The sequence below is a fragment of the Pseudophryne corroboree genome, chromosome 6 (genome assembly GCF_028390025.1).
Source record: "Pseudophryne corroboree isolate aPseCor3 chromosome 6, aPseCor3.hap2, whole genome shotgun sequence".
NCBI classification, from domain to species: domain Eukaryota; kingdom Metazoa; phylum Chordata; class Amphibia; order Anura; family Myobatrachidae; genus Pseudophryne; species Pseudophryne corroboree.
The window spans coordinates 618996098-619016843 of record NC_086449.1 but is presented as its reverse complement, the minus strand read 5'-3'; the positions used below and the strand labels follow the sequence as shown (position 1 = coordinate 619016843).

The 20746-nt window shown below is 45.3% G+C and overlaps 1 protein-coding gene across 2 annotated transcripts in view; it reads left to right on the top strand.

The window, feature by feature from the left end:
• The window catches only part of SH3TC2 (SH3 domain and tetratricopeptide repeats 2), a 108684-nt gene extending 88436 nt beyond the window's left edge, over positions 1-20248 (top strand). For both annotated transcript variants that reach the window (XM_063928085.1, XM_063928084.1), the window contains 5 exons: positions 15440-15590; positions 15974-16096; positions 16464-16614; positions 17603-17799; positions 18388-20248. In XM_063928085.1, coding sequence (XP_063784155.1) covers positions 15440-15590; positions 15974-16096; positions 16464-16614; positions 17603-17799; positions 18388-18579 — 814 coding nt within the window. In that variant the 3' untranslated portion in view covers positions 18580-20248. The remainder of the gene's footprint in view (positions 1-15439; positions 15591-15973; positions 16097-16463; positions 16615-17602; positions 17800-18387) is intronic.
• Positions 20249-20746: the final 498 nt, after the last annotated feature.

The following is a 20746-nucleotide window of genomic DNA, read 5'->3' as shown; positions in this document are numbered from 1 at the left end:
TCCTAAATTCCGATCACTGCAGACTGTTTAGTTCCTGGTTTGACGTCACAAACACGCCCTGCGTTCGGCCAGCCACTCCCCCGTTTCTCCAGCCACTCCTGCATTTGAGCCTGACACGCCTGCGGTTTTTAGCACACTCCTGGAAAACGGTCAGTTTCCGGCCAGAAACACCCACTTCCTGTCAATCACTCACCAATCAGCAGAGCGACTGAAAAGCGCCCCTGTGTAAAATTGCTTAGTTTTGTGTGAAATAACTTGACGTGTGCGCCCTGCGGCCCATACGCATGCGCAGAACAGACGATTTTTAGCCTGATCGCTATGCTGCGAAATACGGCAGCGAGCGATCAACCTGGAATGACCCCCATAGTAAGATTAAATGCATAGTTCGGGAGGCTATAGCAGTGGGGTGCGGATTATTAGCTCTACACTAAAAAGGTCTACAGTCAGTAGGTTTACCACTAATGGTCGACATGCATTATGTAGACAGTATCAAAAGGTCGACAGGGTCTAAAGGTAGACATGAAAATGATCGACAGAAAAAAGGTAGACACGACTTTTTTTTGTGTTTTTTGGGTGTTTTGTCACTTTCTGTCACAAACAAGCCCCATTAGTGTACTACGTGCAAGGTGCCTCGCTCCCTTGCCGCTGCGCTCGGCACAGGTTACTATTCTCAGTCGTAGTCCACGTGGATGGTAAAGTATGAAAAAGTAAAAAAAGAAAGAAGAATAAATAAAAAACCTTTGTCTATCATATGTGTGTCGACCATTGTCATGTCGACCTTTTGACCATGTCGACCTAATGCATGTCTACCATTAGTGGTAGATCTATTGACTGTAGACCTTTTTAGCGTAGAACTATAGACCGGATACCATACCAGTGTACTAAACCATTAAGCTGAGCCATTGATACAAGTATCCACAAACTAATACACAGTGTAAAGAAAAGAGAGTGTAAGGGATACAATTATGTCATCAATATCTTTACAATGAAGACTGCAGGCAGAAAAATCTCCCAAGGCATATGTATTTGTTTGCTGCAGGAATCAGTTATGAAGCTCGCCATGCTTTACACTGAATGCAAATGTCCAAGCCGCCTAGAAGTAGCCGCCGCTGTGTAATTAATGACCTGAGAATGGCAGCTCTCATATATGTAAATATTAACTAGAACAGGGTGCAGGAATATATCCTATGAAAGCAGATGCCAATTATTATGAAGGTTCCATATCAGATATTGATGATATTGGCTGGGGTCTCTGCTATCTTCAGCAAAAGCAGTCCATATAGCTGTCTATAGTGTCTGCGATCATAGCCAATTTTCTAAGATCCCAGAAAACTGTGCTTTTTGGATCTTGACCCCGGTAGCTAACAGCATCTTCAGAGGTAACTATAGTGCACAATCCCTCTCTGTTAGCATGTACTCACGCATGCGCAGCCCAGTGAGTGCATATGTGCATTAACCGTGCAAGGTGTGGACCCCGTACTTTGCTTCTTACTGTACTCCGGGATGGGCTGTTACCGGCCTGTGTCCCGGCTAGAGACATTTGTTAAATTCCATATTCTTATTTCTTTTTGCCAGGATAAAAATGTATATTTAATGGGGGAAAATGCACATTATTGTTAAATATGCCCTTAGATTTCTCTCAGTGCTCCAGGTTTTCCTATAGTTCAAAACCATACTGGCAAGTTAATAGGGAATACATATACGAAATCCCAGCAGTCAGGATGCCGACGGTCACTTGACTGACAGAGGCATCCCGACTGTGAAGCTCCCAACATCGAAGGGGGTAAGTATTTCTACAATCCGCCCCTGTCTGCCCCCATCCCCTACCATAACCCTAATCCTCAGTGGATGGCGGCTAGGGCTAATGCCTAACCTTAACCCCCCCCCCCCCCCTCCCCCAGACCCTAACCCTGACCCGAACCTAGGTACTCACCTTCGGCATCCAGGCTGTTGGTGATCCGGCGCTGGTCTCCTGAGTGCTGTCAGGAGTCCGCCGCCTGTCACTTGACCACCGGAATCCCAACAGCCAGTCTGCTGAACTCATCCTGTTAATAGTGTGTGTGATAATACACACCTGTCTAATTACTTAGTGTGCTCAGCTGCGGTTAATTCACACCCGCGACCATAGACTTTCTATGGAGATGATCGTGGGTGCGACTAGCTGCAGCTCAGTCTACTATGTCGCACCCGCAGCAAGTGCGGCAATGCCACAGGATGGATGAGTGTGGCTACATCTGTGCTACTTAGTTTAGCTTGTATTAATAGAATGAGGAGACAGTAGGACTGCCTTAATCACAATTTGGATTTGATGTGTTTCAATCCTCTTCTATACATTAGGCACAATGATGCTATGTTGGTCTTACGTCGGTTTGATTAGTGTAAAACATACTAATTTGCATTGCTTACGCTCACATGCACACATATTGTATGTCCGTGTGCAGAGTTAGCAGCATGGGGTACTAGTGCTTCCTTTCGTGTTGGGTCCTTTGTGATACCGCCGGTCACCATACTGACGGTGGGATCCCGGCTTTTAGATGGGCAGCGGGGGGGGGGGGGGGGGGGTAGGTGAGTGCAACTGTGCTTTACGTGTTAGGTAGGTGAATAGTCTAAATTGCGGGGGAATGGTTGTGTACATTCAGTTTTTACCTTTACAGTGTTTTATTCCTTATTCTTTTGTTGGTACACTATCCAGCACAGGACTGAAAAGAATCTTTGCTTAATTTTTACAGCAAGCAAATATAGTGGTGGATGCTCAATTAGCTTAGTGATATCATTCAGGTGCTTGAAAGGGAGGGGTATTTCTAAGCAAGAAATGTGTTTCTCTGACGTCCTAGTGGATGCTGGGACTCCGTAAGGACCATGGGGAATAGCGGCTCCGCAGGAGACAGGGCACAAAATAAAAGCTTAAGGATCAGGTGGTGTGCACTGGCTCCTCCCCCTATGACCCTCCTCCAAGCCTCAGTTAGATTTTTGTGCCCGGCCGAGAAGGGTGCAATCTAGGTGGCTCTCCTGAGCTGCTTAGAATAAAAGTTTAGTTAGGTTTTTTTATTTTCAGTGAGTCCTGCTGGCAACAGGCTCACTGCATCGTGGGACTAAGGGGAGAAGAAACGGACTCACCTGAGTGCAGAGTGGATCGGGTTTCTTAGGCTACTGGACACTAGCTCCAGAGGGACGATCACAGGTTCAGCCTGGATGGGTCACCGGAGCCGCGCCGCCGTCCCCCTTACAGAGCCAGAAGAGACGAAGAGGTCCGGTGAAATCGGCGGCAGAAGACATCCTGTCTTCAGACTAAGGTAGCGCACAGCACCGCAGCTGTGCGCCATTGCTCTCAGCACACTTCACACTCCGGTCACTGAGGGTGCAGGGCGCTGGGGGGGGAGCGCCCTGAGACGCAATATAACAGAATACCTTAGGTGGCAAAACAGAATACATCACATATAGCTCCTGGGCTATATGGATGTATTTTAATCCCCTGCCATTTTACACAAAAAAGCAGGAGATAAGGACGTCGTGAAGGGACGGAGCCTATCTCCTCAGCACACAAGCGCCATTTTCCCTCACAGCTCCGCTGGAAGGACGGCTCCCTGACTCTCCCCTGCAGTCCTGCTTCAGAATCAGGGTAAAAAAGAGAAGGGGGGGCACGTTTGGCAGCAAATAAATATATTAACAGCAGCTATAAGGGAGTAACACTTATATAAGGTTATCCCTGTATATATATATAGCGCTGGGTGTGTGCTGGCAGACTCTCCCTCTGTCTCTCCAAAGGGCTAAGTGGGGTCCTGTCCTCTATCAGAGCATTCCCGGTGTGTGTGCTGTGTGTCGGTACGCGTGTGTCGACATGTATGAGGAGGAAAATGATGTGGAGGCGGAGCAGTTGCCTGTGTTGGTGATGTCACCCCCTAGGGAGTCGACACCTGACTGGATGATTGTATTTAAACAATTAAGTGATAATGTCAGCAATTTGCAAAAAACTGTTGACGACATGAGACAGCCGGCAAATCAATTAGTGCCTGTCCAGGCGTCTCAAACACCGTCAGGGGCGCTAAAACGCCCGTTACCTCAGTGGGTCGACACAGACCCTGACACAGATACTGAGTCTAGTGTCGACGGTGACGAGACAAACGTAATGTCCAGTAGGGCCACACGTTACATGATCACGGCAATGAAAGAGGCATTGAACCTTTCTGACACTACAAGTACCACAAAGAAGGGTATTATGTGGGGTGAGAAAAAACTACCAATATTTTTTCCTGAGTCAGAGGAAATAAATGAGGTGTGTGAAAAAGCGTGGGTTTCCCCCGATAAAAAACAGCTAATTTCTAAAAAATTATTAGCATTATATCCTTTCCCGCCAGAGGTTAGGGCGCGTTGGGAAACACCCCCTAGGGTAGATAAGGCGCTCACACGTTTATCAAAACAAGTAGCGTTACCGTCTCCTGATACGGCTACCCTCAAAGAACCAGCTGATAGAAGGCTGGAAAATATCCTAAAAAGTATATACACACATACTGGTGTTATACTGCGACCAGCAATCGCCTCAGCCTGGATGTGCAGTGCTGGAGTCGCATGGTCGGATTCCCTGACCGAGAATATTGATACCCTGGATAGGGACAATATTTTGTTAACTATAGAACATTTAAAGGATGCATTACTATATATGCGTGATGCACAGAGGGATATTTGCACCCTGGCATCAAGAGTAAGTGCTATGTCCATCTCTGCCAGAAGAGCGTTATGGACGCGACAGTGGTCAGGGGATGCGGATTCCAAACGGCACATGGAAGTATTGCCGTATAAAGGGGAGGAGTTATTTGGGGCTGGTCTATCGGACCTGGTGGCCACGGCAACGGCTGGAAAATCCACCTTTTTACCCCAGGTCACTCCACATCAGCAGAAAAAGACACCGTCTTTTCAAACTCAGTCCTTTCGTTCCCATAAGTACAAGCGAGCAAAAGGCCATTCTTTTCTGCCCCGGGGCAGAGGAAGAGGAAAAAGACTGCACCATGCAGCCGCTTCACAGGAGCAGAAGCCCTCCCCTGCTTCTGCCAAGTCTTCAGCATGACGCTGGGGCTTTACAAGCAGACTCAGATATGGTGGGGGGCGGGGCCCGTCTCAAGAATTTCAACGCGCAGTGGGCTCACTCGCAAGTGGATCCCTGGATTCTACAGGTAGTATCGCAGGGGTACAAACTGGAATTCGAGGCGTTTCCCCCTCGTCGTTTCCTGAAGTCTGCTTTACCAAAGTCTCCCTCCGACAGGGAGGCAGTTTTGGAAGCCATTCACAAGCTGTATTCCCAGCAGGTGATAATCAAGGTACCCCTCCTGCAACAAGGAAAGGGGTATTATTCCACGCTGTTTGTGGTACCGAAGCCGGACGGCTCGGTGAGACCAATTTTAAATCTGAAATCCTTGAACACTTACATAAAAAGGTTCAAATTCAAGATGGAGTCACTCAGAGCAGTGATAGCAAACCTGGAAGAAGGGGACTATATGGTGTCTCTGGACATCAAAGATGCTTATCTCCACGTCCCGATATACCCTTCTCACCAAGGGTACCTCAGGTTTGTAGTACAAAACTGTCATTATCAGTTTCAGACGCTGCCGTTTGGATTGTCCACGGCACCTCGGGTCTTTACCAAGGTAATGGCCGAAATGATGATTCTTCTACGAAGAAAAGGCATTTTAATTATCCCTTACTTGGACGATCTCCTGATAAGGGCAAGATCCAGGGAACAGTTAGAAGTCGGAGTAGCACTATCTCAGGTAGTGTTACGTCAGCACGGGTGGATTCTAAATATTCCAAAATCGCAGCTGATTCCAACGACACGTCTACTGTTCCTAGGAATGATTCTGGACACAGTCCAGAAGAAGGTGTTTCTCCCGGAGGAGAAGGCCAGGGAGTTATCCGAGCTAGTCAGGAACCTCCTAAAACCAGGACAGGTCTCAGTGCATCAGTGCACGAGGGTCCTGGGGAAAATGGTGGCTTCTTACGAAGCGATTCCATTCGGAAGATTCCATGCAAGAACATTTCAGTGGGATCTACTGGAAAAATGGTCCGGATCGCATCTGCAGATGCATCAGCGGATAACCCTGTCGCCAAGGACAAGGGTGTCTCTCCTGTGGTGGCTGCAGAGTGCTCATCTACTAGAGGGCCGCAGATTTGGCATTCAGGATTGGTTCCTGGTAACCACGGATGCCAGCCTGAGAGGCTGGGGAGCAGTCACACAGGGAAGGAATTTCCAGGGCCTGTGGTCAAGCTTGGAAACGTCTCTTCATATAAACATTCTGGAACTAAGGGCCATTTACAATGCCCTAAGTCAAGCAAAACCTCTGCTTCAGGGTCAGGCGGTGTTGATCCAATCGGACAACATCACGTCAGTCGCCCACGTAAACAGACAGGGCGGCACGAGAAGCAGGAGGGCAATGGCAGAAGCTGCAAGGATTCTTCGCTGGGCGGAAAATCATGTGATAGCACTGTCAGCAGTATTCATTCCGGGAGTGGACAACTGGGAAGCAGACTTCCTCAGCAGACACGACCTTCACCCGGGAGAGTGGGGACTTCACCCAGAAGTCTTCCACCTGATTGTAAACCGTTGGGAAAAACCAAAGGTGGACATGATGGCGTCACGTCTAAACAAAAAACTGGACAGATATTGCGCCAGGTCAAGGGACCCTCAGGCAATAGCAGTGGACGCTCTGGTAACGCCGTGGGTGTACCAGTCAGTGTATGTGTTCCCTCCTCTGCCTCTCATACCAAAAGTACTGAGAATCATAAGAAGGAGAGGAGTAAGAACTATACTCGTGGTTCCGGATTGGCCAAGACGGACTTGGTACCCGGAACTTCAAGAGATGCTCACGGACGAACCGTGGCCTCTACCTCTAAGAAAGGACCTGCTACTGCAGGGGCCTTGTCTGTTCCAGGACTTACCGCGGCTGCGTTTGACGGCATGGCGGTTGAACGCCGGATCCTGAGGGAAAAAGGCATTCCAGAAGAAGTCATCCCTACTCTGGTCAAAGCCAGGAAGGACGTAACCGCAAAACATTATCACCGCATTTGGCGTAAATATGTTGCGTGGTGTGAGGCCAAGAAGGCCCCTACAGAGGAATTTCAACTGGGTCGTTTCCTTCATTTCCTGCAAACAGGACTGTCTATGGGCCTAAAATTAGGGTCCATTAAGGTTCAAATTTCGGCCCTGTCGATTTTCTTCCAGAAAGAACTGGCTTCAGTACCTGAAGTTCAGACATTTGTAAAAGGGGTGCTGCACATACAGCCTCCTTTTGTGCCTCCAGTGGCACCTTGGGATCTCAATGTGGTGTTGAGTTTTCTAAAGTCACATTGGTTTGAACCACTTTCCACTGTGGACTTAAAATATCTCACATGGAAGGTGTCGATGCTGTTAGCCTTGGCTTCAGCCAGGCGTGTGTCAGAATTGGCGGCTTTATCATATAAAAGCCCTTACTTAATTTTTCATTCTGACAGGGCGGAATTGAGGACTCGTCCTCAATTTCTACCTAAGGTGGTTTCTGCATTTCACATGAACCAACCTATTGTGGTACCTGCGGCTACCAGGGACTTAGAGGACTCTAAGTTGCTTGACGTTGTCAGGGCCTTGAAAATATATGTTTCCAGGACGGCTGGAGTCAGAAAATCTGACTCGCTGTTTATCCTGTATGCACCCAACAAGCTGGGTGCTCCTGCTTCTAAGCAGACGATTGCTCGTTGGATTTGTAGTACAATTCAGCTTGCACATTCTGTGGCAGGATTGCCACAGCCAAAATCAGTAAAAGCCCATTCCACAAGGAAAGTGGGTTCATCTTGGGCGGCTGCCCGAGGGGTCTCGGCTTTACAACTTTGCCGAGCAGCTACTTGGTCAGGGGCAAACACGTTTGCTAAATTCTACAAATTTGATACCCTGGCTGAGGAGGACCTGGAGTTCTCTCATTCGGTGCTGCAGAGTCATCCGCACTCTCCCGCCCGTTTGGGAGCTTTGGTATAATCCCCATGGTCCTTACGGAGTCCCAGCATCCACTAGGACGTCAGAGAAAATAAGATTTTACTTACCGATAAATCTATTTCTCGTAGTCCGTAGTGGATGCTGGGCGCCCATCCCTAGTGCGGATTGTCTGCAATACTTGTATATAGTTATTGTTACAAAGATTCGGGTTATTATTGTTGTGAGCCATCTTTTCAGAGGCTCCTTTGCGTTTATTATACTGTTAACTGGGTTCAGATCACAAGTTGTACGGTGTGATTGGTGTGGCTGGTATGAGTCTTACCCGGGATTCAATATCCTTCCTTATTATGTACGCTCGTCCGGGCACAGTATCCTAACTGAGGCTTGGAGGAGGGTCATAGGGGGAGGAGCCAGTGCACACCACCTGATCCTTAAGCTTTTATTTTGTGCCCTGTCTCCTGCGGAGCCGCTATTCCCCATGGTCCTTACGGAGTCCCAGCATCCACTACGGACTACGAGAAATAGATTTATCGGTAAGTAAAATCTTATTTTTTCTTGCTTACATTTTACAGAACAGCCCCCAGCTCACATCACCTATAGAGAGTATATATATATATATATATATATATATAAAAATATATATATATCTATATATATATATATAAATTGCATGCCCAGGGCTATAGTCATTAATGAAGATTATATACTGTACACTCTCTGTATGTAATCTAGCCAAGACGTTGTAACACAAGCATGTTAGTTACATTCCGGAGATAGAATCTGGAGATAGAAAGCAGCTGGGTTTTTACATACTGTATAACGCTAGCAAATTAATAGGGCTGCCAGAATAAACTCCAGCATTTAGAAAAATGGCAGATAATTGTTTTCAACATAATGATTCATATGTTTCGTGCTAAGGAATGATGACCTCCAACCTATAGAGACTACTGTAAATAGTAAATAGCACGCAAAAAGAGCCTCAGCTAGGAAGTGCAGGACATTGGGTAACATTCAGGATATCCTGAATGCTGGACTACAGTAAAGTAAACTTTTCAGAGTGTTCACTTTTGGATTGATTTATTCTCTACCTATATATCCAACTCTTTAATAAAGCAGTGGTTCAGTATGATATGTTGGTAAGAATTACAGTTACGCAATTATGGAAAATTATCAGACTCAGATCATCTGCTAAAGAGCAAAAAATAATCGGTAACAAATACAGATGTTTTGTTAAAACAAAGTCACAATAGGAACAATCCAGATCTGCATTGATGGGGTTACAAAGAACAACAACCTTTTTTTTGGTGTTTTTTTTTAATCTAAAGGATTAAAGGATAGTAGGGAATAATAAATAAATGAGGAAAACTTGCAAAAGCATCCTGTATTAGAAGGCAGGGTGACTTTCTGAGGGCCAACCAGTGGTTCCTTGGGAAAGATTATGGAGGACTGCAAACTTTATCAGGGAGGAAAGTGTATTAGAACAGTATATAGGGTTGAAAAAAGGATTTGATAATGAGGAAGAAGAGAGATTCAGAAGAGAGGCAAAGAAAAAAGGAGAAGGATGGAAGGGGGAGCCAGAAGAGAAAGAGGGCGGGATGTACTAAAGCAAAAATGCGGTAAAACCCCCGAAAACGGGGGTTTTACCGCATTTTCATATTTACTAAGACCCTACCGCAGCGTTTTCGGCGTCCAGGGTTTCGCCATCTCTGGATGGCGAAACCCTATAGAAGCCTATGGGCTTCTTTTCGCCGACCGCCGCAACCCGCCGACACCGTCGACCCCCGCCGCAGACGCCGACCCCCCTTCCCCCTGGCTTACCTTCCTCCAGGCTGCCCTGGACCCGGAAGGTAGTGTCCTCCTCCCCCTAGCAACGCAGCCGGACGTCCTTCCGGCTGCAGGGGGGAGGAGGAGGTGCCGGGGGCAGCCTGCTGCTGCTTCCCGGCATCTAGCCAGTGTGGGGACCCCGGGGAGGTGACGGAGACCCCCCGCAGACCACCTAACAGGTATCGCGGGGGGCCTCCGTCACCGCATCGCGATGTTGATCGCATATGTTAGTACATATGCGATCAACATCGCTGCGGTAACCGGCGAGGGGCGGCGATGTATGTTAATACATCCCGCCCAGAGAGAGATAGAGGGCGGGATGTATTAACATACATCGCCGCCCCTCGCCGGTTACCGCAGCGATGTTGATCGCATATGTACTAACATATGCGATCAACATCGCGATGCGGTGACGGAGGCCCCCCGCGATACCTGTTAGGTGGTCTGCGGGGGGTCTCTGTCACCTCCCCGGGGTCCCCACACTGGCTAGATGCCGGGAAGCAGCAGCAGGCTGCCCCCGGCACCTCCTCCTCCCCCCTGCAGCCGGAAGGACGTCCGGCTGCGTTGCTAGGGGGAGGAGGACACTACCTTCCGGGTCCAGGGCAGCCTGGAGGAAGGTAAGCCAGGGGGAAGGGGGGTCGGCGTCTGCGGCGGGGGTCGACGGTGTCGGCGGGTTGCAGCGGTCGGCGAAAAGAAGCCCATAGGCTTCTATAGGGTTTCGCCATCCAGAGATGGCGAAACCCTGGACGCCGAAAACGCTGCGGTAGGGTCTTAGTAAATATGAAAATGCGGTAAAACCCCCGTTTTCGGGGGTTTTACCGCATTTTTGCTTTAGTACATCCCGCCCAGAGTGAGGGAGGGAGCGAGAAGGAGAAAGAGAGAAAAAGAAGGACCAAAGAAATTGCTTTAGTGAAGTCCAGGAAGAGCCGTGTTGTATTTTGCATACCAGGACATCCAAGTGCTATGAAACTTGCCCACTGTGTTGTTCCCTAAAGAATACAGGTATTCCATAAACCAGATGCGGTTCACAAGTTCAGGACTGGAAGGAGGGTTTATGTGTTTCCACGATCTAGCAATTTGAAATTTAGTTGCACAGACTATATGTAGTATAATTTTGTTGTCAGATTTAGATACCTGGCCAGGGCCACACAGAAGAAGCATCGCCGGGGTGAGAGTGGGGCAATCAGATACAACTAAATGTATGAGAGTTTGAACCAAGGACCAAAAGGGGGCAATCTTAGGACAGCTCCACCAGATATGAAAAAAAGAACCTACTTGGCTGCACTGTCGCCAACAAAGATTCAAAGTGGTTTGGTAAATTTGATGTAGACGTTCCGAAACTAGATACCAACGTGTGTATACATTATAGGGATTTTCTTTAACGGAGACGCTGATCGAGCATTTTGAGATGTTTGAGCAAATAGTGTCCAAAGGCTCTACGTTAAGAGAGATTCCCAAATCCTCTTCCCAGGTTATCTCATGTGCCACTTTGAGAGGAGAGTCCGGTGATAAAATGGAATAATACAATAGGGAGATGATGCCTCTCTCCATAGAATGGTAAATACAAAGACGCTCAATATCCTACGGTATATGCGAAGGACCAGTCTGGTAGAGGTCATGACGAAGTTTCTGATTTGAAGATATTGGTAAAAATAGGACGCTTGAAGAGAATGTTTCGCTTGAAGTTCCGCGAAAGAGTATGGGATGTTGTCATGAATGATATGATGAAAACAAGTGACGCCCGCTGCTGACCATGTATCAGCCATAGGATTGGCCAGGGGAAAAGAGGTGTGGTTCCATAAGGGTGTTAGTAGAGAAGGATAGGTGCAGAGGGAAAGTTTAGAATTTACTGAATCCCATATCGAAAGTGTAATGGAGACTGTTGGGAGAGAAGAAATTGTTTTCGGTCTATGAGGGCGGGAGAGCCATGGAAGGTGGGAGATCGAATCTACCTCACCAGGTCGACCCATCTCCTTACGTTCCTTGGGGAGTGCCAGTCAACCAATTGACTAAGGGAGGAACGTAGATAATGCCGTTGGCACGCTCCCTCCCGCCCTGCGACCGCCTCTGCCTGTCAATCAGGCAGAGGCGATCGCAGCCCTGAGATGCTGTTAGCTTCTCACTGGGCCTCCCGGGGTGCGCGAGCACACTCCAGGAAAGGTCTTCAGACTGTGATCGCTGCTGCTGTCTGAATTACCCCCTAACTTTGGAGGCATAATATCTTGACAATGAAGGGAGACCCAGGACACCTCTAATGGAACTCCTCTGAAGAGTGTCCCTGCGCAGATGAGGCTTTTTATCGTTCCAGATAAATTTACCATATTGTGCCTGAAGAGATGTGAGGACCCGGAGAGGAACCAGCACGGGCAACGTGAGAGATATAACAGTTTGGGTAAGACATTCATCTTAATGGCGTTGATTCTGCCTGTCCAGGAGATTTAAAAAAATTTCAACACTGCATATTTTTCGTAATTTCTTTAAATAGGGGAGTAAAATTAGCTTCATAAAAGAAATGATAAGATTTAGTGATATTGACACCAAAATATTTAATAGATGTGTGTCACCAGGTAAAAGAAAAATTAAAATTAAGAAGGTCCAATGTGTTTGACTGAATGTGGGATTTTATAGCCAGAGAGGTCTCCGTAGAGAGTCAATTGCTTGAAAAGATTGGGCAGGTAGATAAGCAGGTTGGTGAGAATGAGGAGAACATCATCTGCGAAAAGGTAGAGTTTGTATTAGGAACCCTATAGTGAAGCCATCAATGTCCAAATTAAGTCAAATACGGCAGGAAAGAGGTTCAATAATTAAAGCAAATATAAGTGGCGACAGGGGGCATCCCTGTCGTGTGCCATTGGACACAGCAAATGGGTCTGAAAGCGTGCTCCTGATTTTTTAATATATTTCCTGTTATTCCCTAAATTCCTTGATTATTTGTGATTACTCTTTCTCTCAATGGCCCTCATTCCGAGTTGTTCGCTCGCTAGCTGCTTTTAGCAGCATTGCACACACTAAGCCGCCGCCCTCTGGGAGTGTATCTTAGCTTAGCAGAATTGCGAACGAAAGATTAGCACAATTGCGAATAGAAATTTCTTAGCAGTTTCTGAGTAGCTCCAGACTTACTCCTACACTGCGATCAGTTCAGTCAGTTTCGTTCCTGGTCACAAACACACCCAGCGTTCGCCCAGACACTCCCCCGTTTCTCCAGCCACTCCCGCGTTTTTCCCAGAAACGTCAGCGTTTTTCCGCACACTCCTATAAAACGGCCAGTTTCCGCCCAGAAACACCCACTTCCTGTCAATCACACTACGAACACCAGAACGATGAAAAATCTTCGTTAAGCCGTGAGTAAAATACCTAACTTTTGTGCTAATTTACTTGGCGCAGGCGCACTGCGAACATTGCGCATGCGCAGTTTGCGTCAAATCGCTCCGTTGCGAAAAAAACTAACGACCGAAAAACTCTGAATGACCCCCAATGTCCTGATCTATATTGTTTATTGACTATGCCCTCTTGCCGTCATTACTGCTGGACCATTTGATTGGATTATACTTTGTTGTTAACCACCTGTCTCTAAACTCTGCTCCACTTTTTACTTCTTCTGTCTTGTTGTGCACACTGCCAGCTTTCTGGGGAGATATATTGATAACTTTTCTTTGACATATAAATCTTTTGTTGATTGCAGCAGTCTATTGCAAAGGGTTATGGATCACTGGGTCGAACTGGATAAAGTCGACAGTCAATAGGTCGACCACTATTAGTCGATATGGGCATGGTTGACATAGGAGAAAGTTCGACACATGAAAAGGTTTTCAATATTTTTGGTGTCCCTTTTTGCATAACATGACCAAGAACCTCAATTAATGCCCCGCATCCCCTTGCATGGCTAAGATTACTATTCCCAATTGTAGTCCACATGGATTGTAAAGTATGAAAAAGTAAAAAATAAAAAAAATAGTAAAAAAGTGTGTTGACCTGTCCCGTGTCGATCTTTTTACTGTGTCAACCTTTTCCCATGTGAACCTTGTCCATGTCGATGAATAGTAGTCCACCTATTGACTGTCGACCTAAGTACTGTTGACCTACCATCCGGATACAATTTCAAAGTTATACTGGAGGTATCTGCATTAAGTACTAGGTAAAAGCTGGAGGCCTGTTCTATAGTTTTATACCATACTTGCCTACCTGACCCTCTCCATGAGGGAGAAAATGCTCCTTTCCTGGACTTTCCTGGTAATGTATGATTGCCATCACCTGTGGTGAAACCCCTTTCTTATCAATTAACTAGCTCACCACAGGTGATGGCAATCATACATTACCAGGAAAGTCCAGGAACAGAGCATTTTTCTCCCTCATGGAGAGGGTCAGGTAGGCAAGTATGTTTTATACAAATACAGGGCACATTCATCACAACAGCTAGTCAGTGCTCACTGTCTGCCCACTTATTATATTTTTATGTATGATAACAAAGGTTACATCCTAGACCATAAATTAAAATGATTTGTTAACATGAAGACCATGATTGCATTGTGTAATCCAGGGTGATGCGGTTATGTGACCAGAGTGGGACTATTCCCACTCGTGGAGTGGGAATAGAACCTGTGGCGAGCCCGTAAGGGAATTCATTGCGCTCGGCCACTGCCAGCCCCCCCGGCGGCAATCTAAACACCGGGATCCCGGCGTCGGTATGGTGACCAGTGGTATCCCAACCGCCGGTCACCTATACCCAGCCCTAACCCAGGTGCTGTAAAATTCTTAATCATATGATCAGTATGGCACTCAATTAGGGCTCAAATTTATTACAACTCTGCATCTCACTGTGTATCAAAATGTATTAAAACAGGAAAAAGACCAACATGGACCTGTCTAAACTATACACAGGTCTGGAAAGGCTTTGAGAGACTTTTGTGTTTAAGACTAGCCGCCCAATTATAGTCAGGGGCGAAACAGTGAGTCAGTGCCCTGAATATGGGCTAGGTGTCTATTATTTTGTTTCCTGAGTTATGCTGACGGTAAAGTACTATTCATTTATTTACTTGAAAAAGCTGTGTGGACCCTCATTCTAGAACATAGGTCTGCAAACTCGGTCCTCATTACCCCCACACAGTGCATGTTTTACAGGTAACCCAGCAGGTGCACATGTGTATTAATTACTCACAGACACATTTTAAAAGGTCCTCAGGTGGAGTTAATTACTTAATTTGTGATTCTGTGAGGAGACCTGCAAAACATGCACTGTGTGGGGTAATGAGGTCCGAGTTTGCAGACCTATGTTCTAGAACTAAATGCTGCACCTAATACACACCTCTACCGAACTAATTACCCCATAGAATTCACTAACTCCTCTTGCTCTTGAGATTAATATATTCTTTTAATTCATGACATACTGCAGCTGGATTTTCTGAGCAATAACAAGGGTTACAGTATGTTTGCAAATCATCTTTTTTATTATTTCCTATCATGGATAATATAATATATAGGCTGGGAACCTTTTTGCTGTTAAAATGTTATTCTTTTGATGTCACTTGTGTAGGAAGCCACGTTTAATGTATGGTTGTGTAAAACAGAATGCTGTAGCGTATCCGTGTTCTGTGACAGTAGTCTTTGGGAAACTGCTGTATAGTATATGAAGAATCCGGATATAATTGCTTGTATTTATTGCAGGTCCCTACGCAAAGCACTTGATTACACCAAGCAGAGTCTGAGGATTTCCATTGATCTTGGACAGCATGAGAAATCAGCTGAGCGGTGGATCCAAGCGGGAAAACTGTATTATCTACTGCAAGAGCACGAACTGGTGGAGATTTATCTGCAGGTCAGTGATACTACAGGACATCACCACAGTGTAACACAATATAACACCATACAGTAATTAGAAATCTGTGCCCCGAGAATAGTGTCACTTAATTAGATACTAATCTAATACACAATGTGAACAGAAGCAAACATCCAGCAAGTACAGATTCTACAGATAAGCTTAGTACTGGTCGTGTGGAGGGAGGACAGTATCCAAAAGACAATTACAGTGACTTACCGGGAACATATCATTTGTAGTTTGTGTTGTGCCCCTAGAACTTTCATCTAACAATGAGGAGTGCCGTTTTAATGGACACCATTAATTTAATAGTAATGTTAATGTCTGACACTACAAAAGGAATAACCGAGTGATTGCTGATTTATTCTGTGATTTGGTTACAGGCAGGCATCCAGGCTTCCATGAAGTCAGAGCACTTTACTGTAACATTGCAGGTGTATGAAGCTGCGGGAGATATATTCTTCTATGGGCTCCAGAAGAAGGAGAGGGCTCTTCCTTTTTACAAGGTGACCAGCACTTATAGATGACACAGTAATAACGTGACACTCAGTACAATACAGTACAGATTGGCATACCTACTGTTTAACCAGCCTTTCATCAGTCTCTTTTCCCAAGGAACCTGCACTATGATTGTCAATGTATTTGAATAGTGACAATATGTAATGGCACAACAGCATGCAGTAGACATTGCTAGTGTCACAGGTCTGTATGGTGTTGCAGATATCCTGATTTAGTACATGTAAGCTTAATTGGTATATTTCAGCAATAAGAACCATTCTTCTGATTGGCTGAATTCAGTTTGCAGTGTTTTGCAAGCAAGTCATGACAAGTCGCTTGACATACAGTTAATTGGTATTTTTATTCTGTTTTCAGGAAGGTGCTCTCCCACTAGCAAAGAAGCTTCAGGACACCCAATCACAGCTACGGATTTTCCACAAACTCTCTCATCTGCTAATAAGTCAAGGGGATCATAAAGCGTCACTGGAATTTGCTACCATGGCTGTCCGACTCAGCACACTTGTGGGTGAGTATTGGGAATGGTATAACCGTACAGCATACGTCTACAGCAGCTGGTGGGCCACAATTTGCCCACCCCTGCTCTAGGTAGACTAGGATCAGGACTCCGTGCTACAGTTCTTCTGCTGTAGTTGTATCTGGGGGTATGAATTCACTGCGAACCAAGAGTGCACAATAAAAGCTCTCCAGACATTTTTTTTTTTTTTAGAAATCAATCCCCTCCCTTCTGCTAGCATAAATGTAATGTTCCCATGACTGGGATCCCACAGTTTATGAGACTCCCACTACTGCCTCCCTGGGTAATTCTGTCATTCTTAACGGGCTGAAGAACTTTGCAGTACTAGTGAGCACTCAGCTTTTGGCTGCAGTCTTCTAGGTGTAAAATATGTCCTGTTTATGGGAACCCAGAAAAAGTGCGGTTCCTGCTTAGAGTATTAGCCATGAAAAACGACAGTTCCATTGTAAGTCTCTGATATTGGATAATTAAAAAGTGAAAACGGTTAAGACCTTAATTAATTAGTTTACATAAAAATAGCTTATTTATTGTATGGGGCAGTCACATAAATATTTACATTCAAACATAAACATGAAATATTAACATTTGGATTGTTTTCTGTAAATTATCAGTAATAGGCTCCAGTACTGTTACGTTCCCAAGCAGAAGAACTGTAATATAATGTAATGCACTGTCAGCCTCTTGTGAGTTCTGCACGACTTAAACCAGTCTTATGAAATATAATACTTAATAAGTGTGTTAAGGCAATGGCCACGTTTACCATAGTATAGCTATTTAATGAATTAAATGTAAACCCGCTACGGAGGAGGCAGTCAGTATATAATAATGGAGACATGCTCTTACTTAGAAATGGAATGTTAGGAATCTTTGCTTGAACGTATCGGAGTAACTATAAAGCATTGCTCTTCATCTTCTAACTGACCACAGTGCAGGAAATTCTCCCTCCCTGATGTTTAATCAAATGTATTTCTCTATTTAGAGGATCCACTACATGAGCTGGTTGCATTCCATCGGTTGGCAGGAGTTTATTATTCCTTGCAGATTTATGAGGTCTCTGAGTACTGTTACCTTAAGGCACTATCTATATGTTCCTCACCAATACAACACACAGCGGAGGCTGGCTATTACGTAAAGGTGTACTGGCGTCTGGGGGATATCGCACTGCATAGAAGAAAGGTAACACATTATACCCATCCCAGTCATGACCTCTCTCTTCACTGCTGTAGAAATTGGCAAGTGGTTGCAACTTTGGGGGCAATTCAGATCTGATCGCAGCAGCAAATTTGTTAGCAGTTGGGCAAAACCATGTGCACTGCAAGGGGGGCAGATATAACATTTGCAGAGAGAGTTTCGACATGGCATGAAAGGAAGTCCCACAAAGTTTAGCTGTGGGAAGGAAATACTGCACTTCCTAACAGTGGTATATCTACTTAACACTGAACTAATTATTTTACCTTCATGGATTATATCTGTAAATTTTAATTTTGGGGTTTGGACTAAGAAACATAGGTAGGAAGATTACAATAAAGAGGCATCTGTTATATTTCATATGCATAAAAGGTGGAAAAATCAGTTGTTAACAACAAAGAAAATAGCAAAGCATGCAAAAACAAATCTGAATACATAATTCTAGCACATTTAGAATGCCTGCTTTCATTGTGTTAGATTATACCTCCTCTTTAATTTAAAATAATGGATAATAGTTCTTCCTGCAGGACAGGGTACAGTAGCTGATGTACAGTAACAGTTCTGCATGTTTTACAGGATGCTGAAGATGCAGCTGCTTACTTCTGCCTGGCCCTGGCAGCTGCTATTGAATTTGGGAATGAAGAGTATCAGCTGTTGCTGATGGGGAAACTGTCAGATCTGTACAGCAAGGTCCTTTGTGATGAAGATCAAGCAGACCTGTTCATTAAACAAATTTTGCAACTTGGCAATAACCAAGCACGTACATGAACCATTGCCATACAGACCCCTGCGAGGGGCAAAGAGAGAGAGGCCCAGATCCCTTCTGTGTCACATAAACAATGGAAACCTCGGAGAGCACACAAAGACCTAGTGTAAAATAGTTACTAACCAATGACGTTACGGTTTGATAAAGATCAGCTCCTATTTATCAGTATGGGCCATTACAGGACTTCGTCATTGCACAGAGTCCTTACGCACTGATAGCATCTCAGGTATAAAGAGGATAATAGTATTATCCACATAGTACTAGAGGGATCTGCTTAGCATTCTACAGGCAGTGTTTACCTTTCCCCTTAGAACTCTCTAATCCCATACATGAATCATCAGATGTTCTATGTGACAGAAGGGCAATGCTGACACAGAGGAGCATTGCATCTCTAAGATGTTGTCTCAGTCTTATTCTAAAAAGGACTATCATAATGTACATTGTAACACTATATGTGTTATGTAACTAAAGAGCTGTGATGTATGTAATGTATCACCAGCAATGAGCGCAGAAATTGTCAATTTGCACTAACGCACTTACATCGGAATAGTCAATTAAAATGCATATATAATAATAATTTCCTTCAAACAAATTAAAAACAATATTGACATAATATCACCCTAGAGTACCTTAAGTCAGTAAGTACATGTTTTGCTCCACATTATGGCCAAGTGATATTTTATAATCATAAAACTGCTTTGTGACTTTTGCCCTATTGTGAAGCAAAGAAAGGCTATACAGTAAGTGGTCCCTTTTATGCAAAAGCAGAACATTTCCGGCTGGCAAACTGCAGGAAAGGTGGTAGACAAATCTGTCACAAGTGGTAATGCCTGGTCTCTCCTATATCTCTGGCCACCTGCTGCACACCGAGCCCCAGTGCTGAAGCCTCCCGTGAGCAGGAGCCAGACTGGCACATGCTCAGATGCCACCCAAATCGTGCTGTGCTCCCAGTGATGTACTGCTCTACCCAAGATCTGGGTCATGTCTTCAATGGTTGTATTGGAAGAGTACACGTAATAGTCTGGTCTACCCATGTTCACTCCATATAAGCTTCATAATGTAGAAGAATTAGCTATGCAGATGTAGCCACGCTAATCGGGGCTGTGACTATTTGCACCCGTGATTAGCTAGGCATGACTAGCGTGCCCATTTACGTACATGTGCAAATAGTCACAACTGCGATCCATAGGAAATGCACTATGCGATTGTGGGTGCGACTAATCACACCTGGGCACGTGTAATCTTTGCGGTAATCCATGTGAACGCAATGCAGCAACAATAAGCATGGTTACATCTGTAGTTAAAATATGGTATTTTGCCAAAATGCACTTTCTTCAATATACACTATGGGGTATATTTACTAAAATTCGTATTTTTCCGAATGAGGTTAAAGTTCAATCACGAATGACATCGAAAGTGTAAAATTGCAACTTTTTGAATTTATTACGACTAATTTACTAAGCTGTCGTATTCTGCATTTTCGTATTTACCGATGTCGATGTCATTCGTATTTTTTGGCAGTGTTTTACGTGAGTGAATTGTAAAACACTGCCGACTTTAACACAATGAATCTCGGCCGGATCTGTGAGATCCGTGCTGGGCTTCATTGTGCACATTTCGTAAAAAATAAAACATTGTTAAAATTAAAAAAAAAAAATGCGTGGGGTCCCCCCTCCTAAGCAAAACCAGCCTCGGGCTCTTTGAGCCGGTCCTGGTTGAAAAAATATGTGAAAAAAATTGACCGGGGTTCCCCCATACTTAATCAACCAGCACCGGGCTCTGCGCCTGGTCCTGGTTCCAAAAATACGGGGGACAAAAAGCGTAGGGGTCCCCCGTATTTCTGAAACCAGCACCGGGCTCCACTAGCCAGATACATAATGCCACAGCCGGGGGACACTTTTATATTGGTCCCTGCGGCCCTGGCATTACATACCCAACTAGTCACCTCTGGCCGGGGTACCCTGGAGGAGTGGGGGCCCCTTCAATCAAGGGGTCCCCCCACTCCAGCCACCCAAGGGCCAGGGGTGAAGCCCGAGGCTGTCCCCCCCATCCAAGGGCGGCGGATGGGGGGCTGATAGCCTTTTTGCCAAAATTTGAATATTGTTTTTAGTAGCAGTACTACAAGTCCCAGCAAGCCTCCCCCGCAAGCTGGTACTTGGAGAACCACAA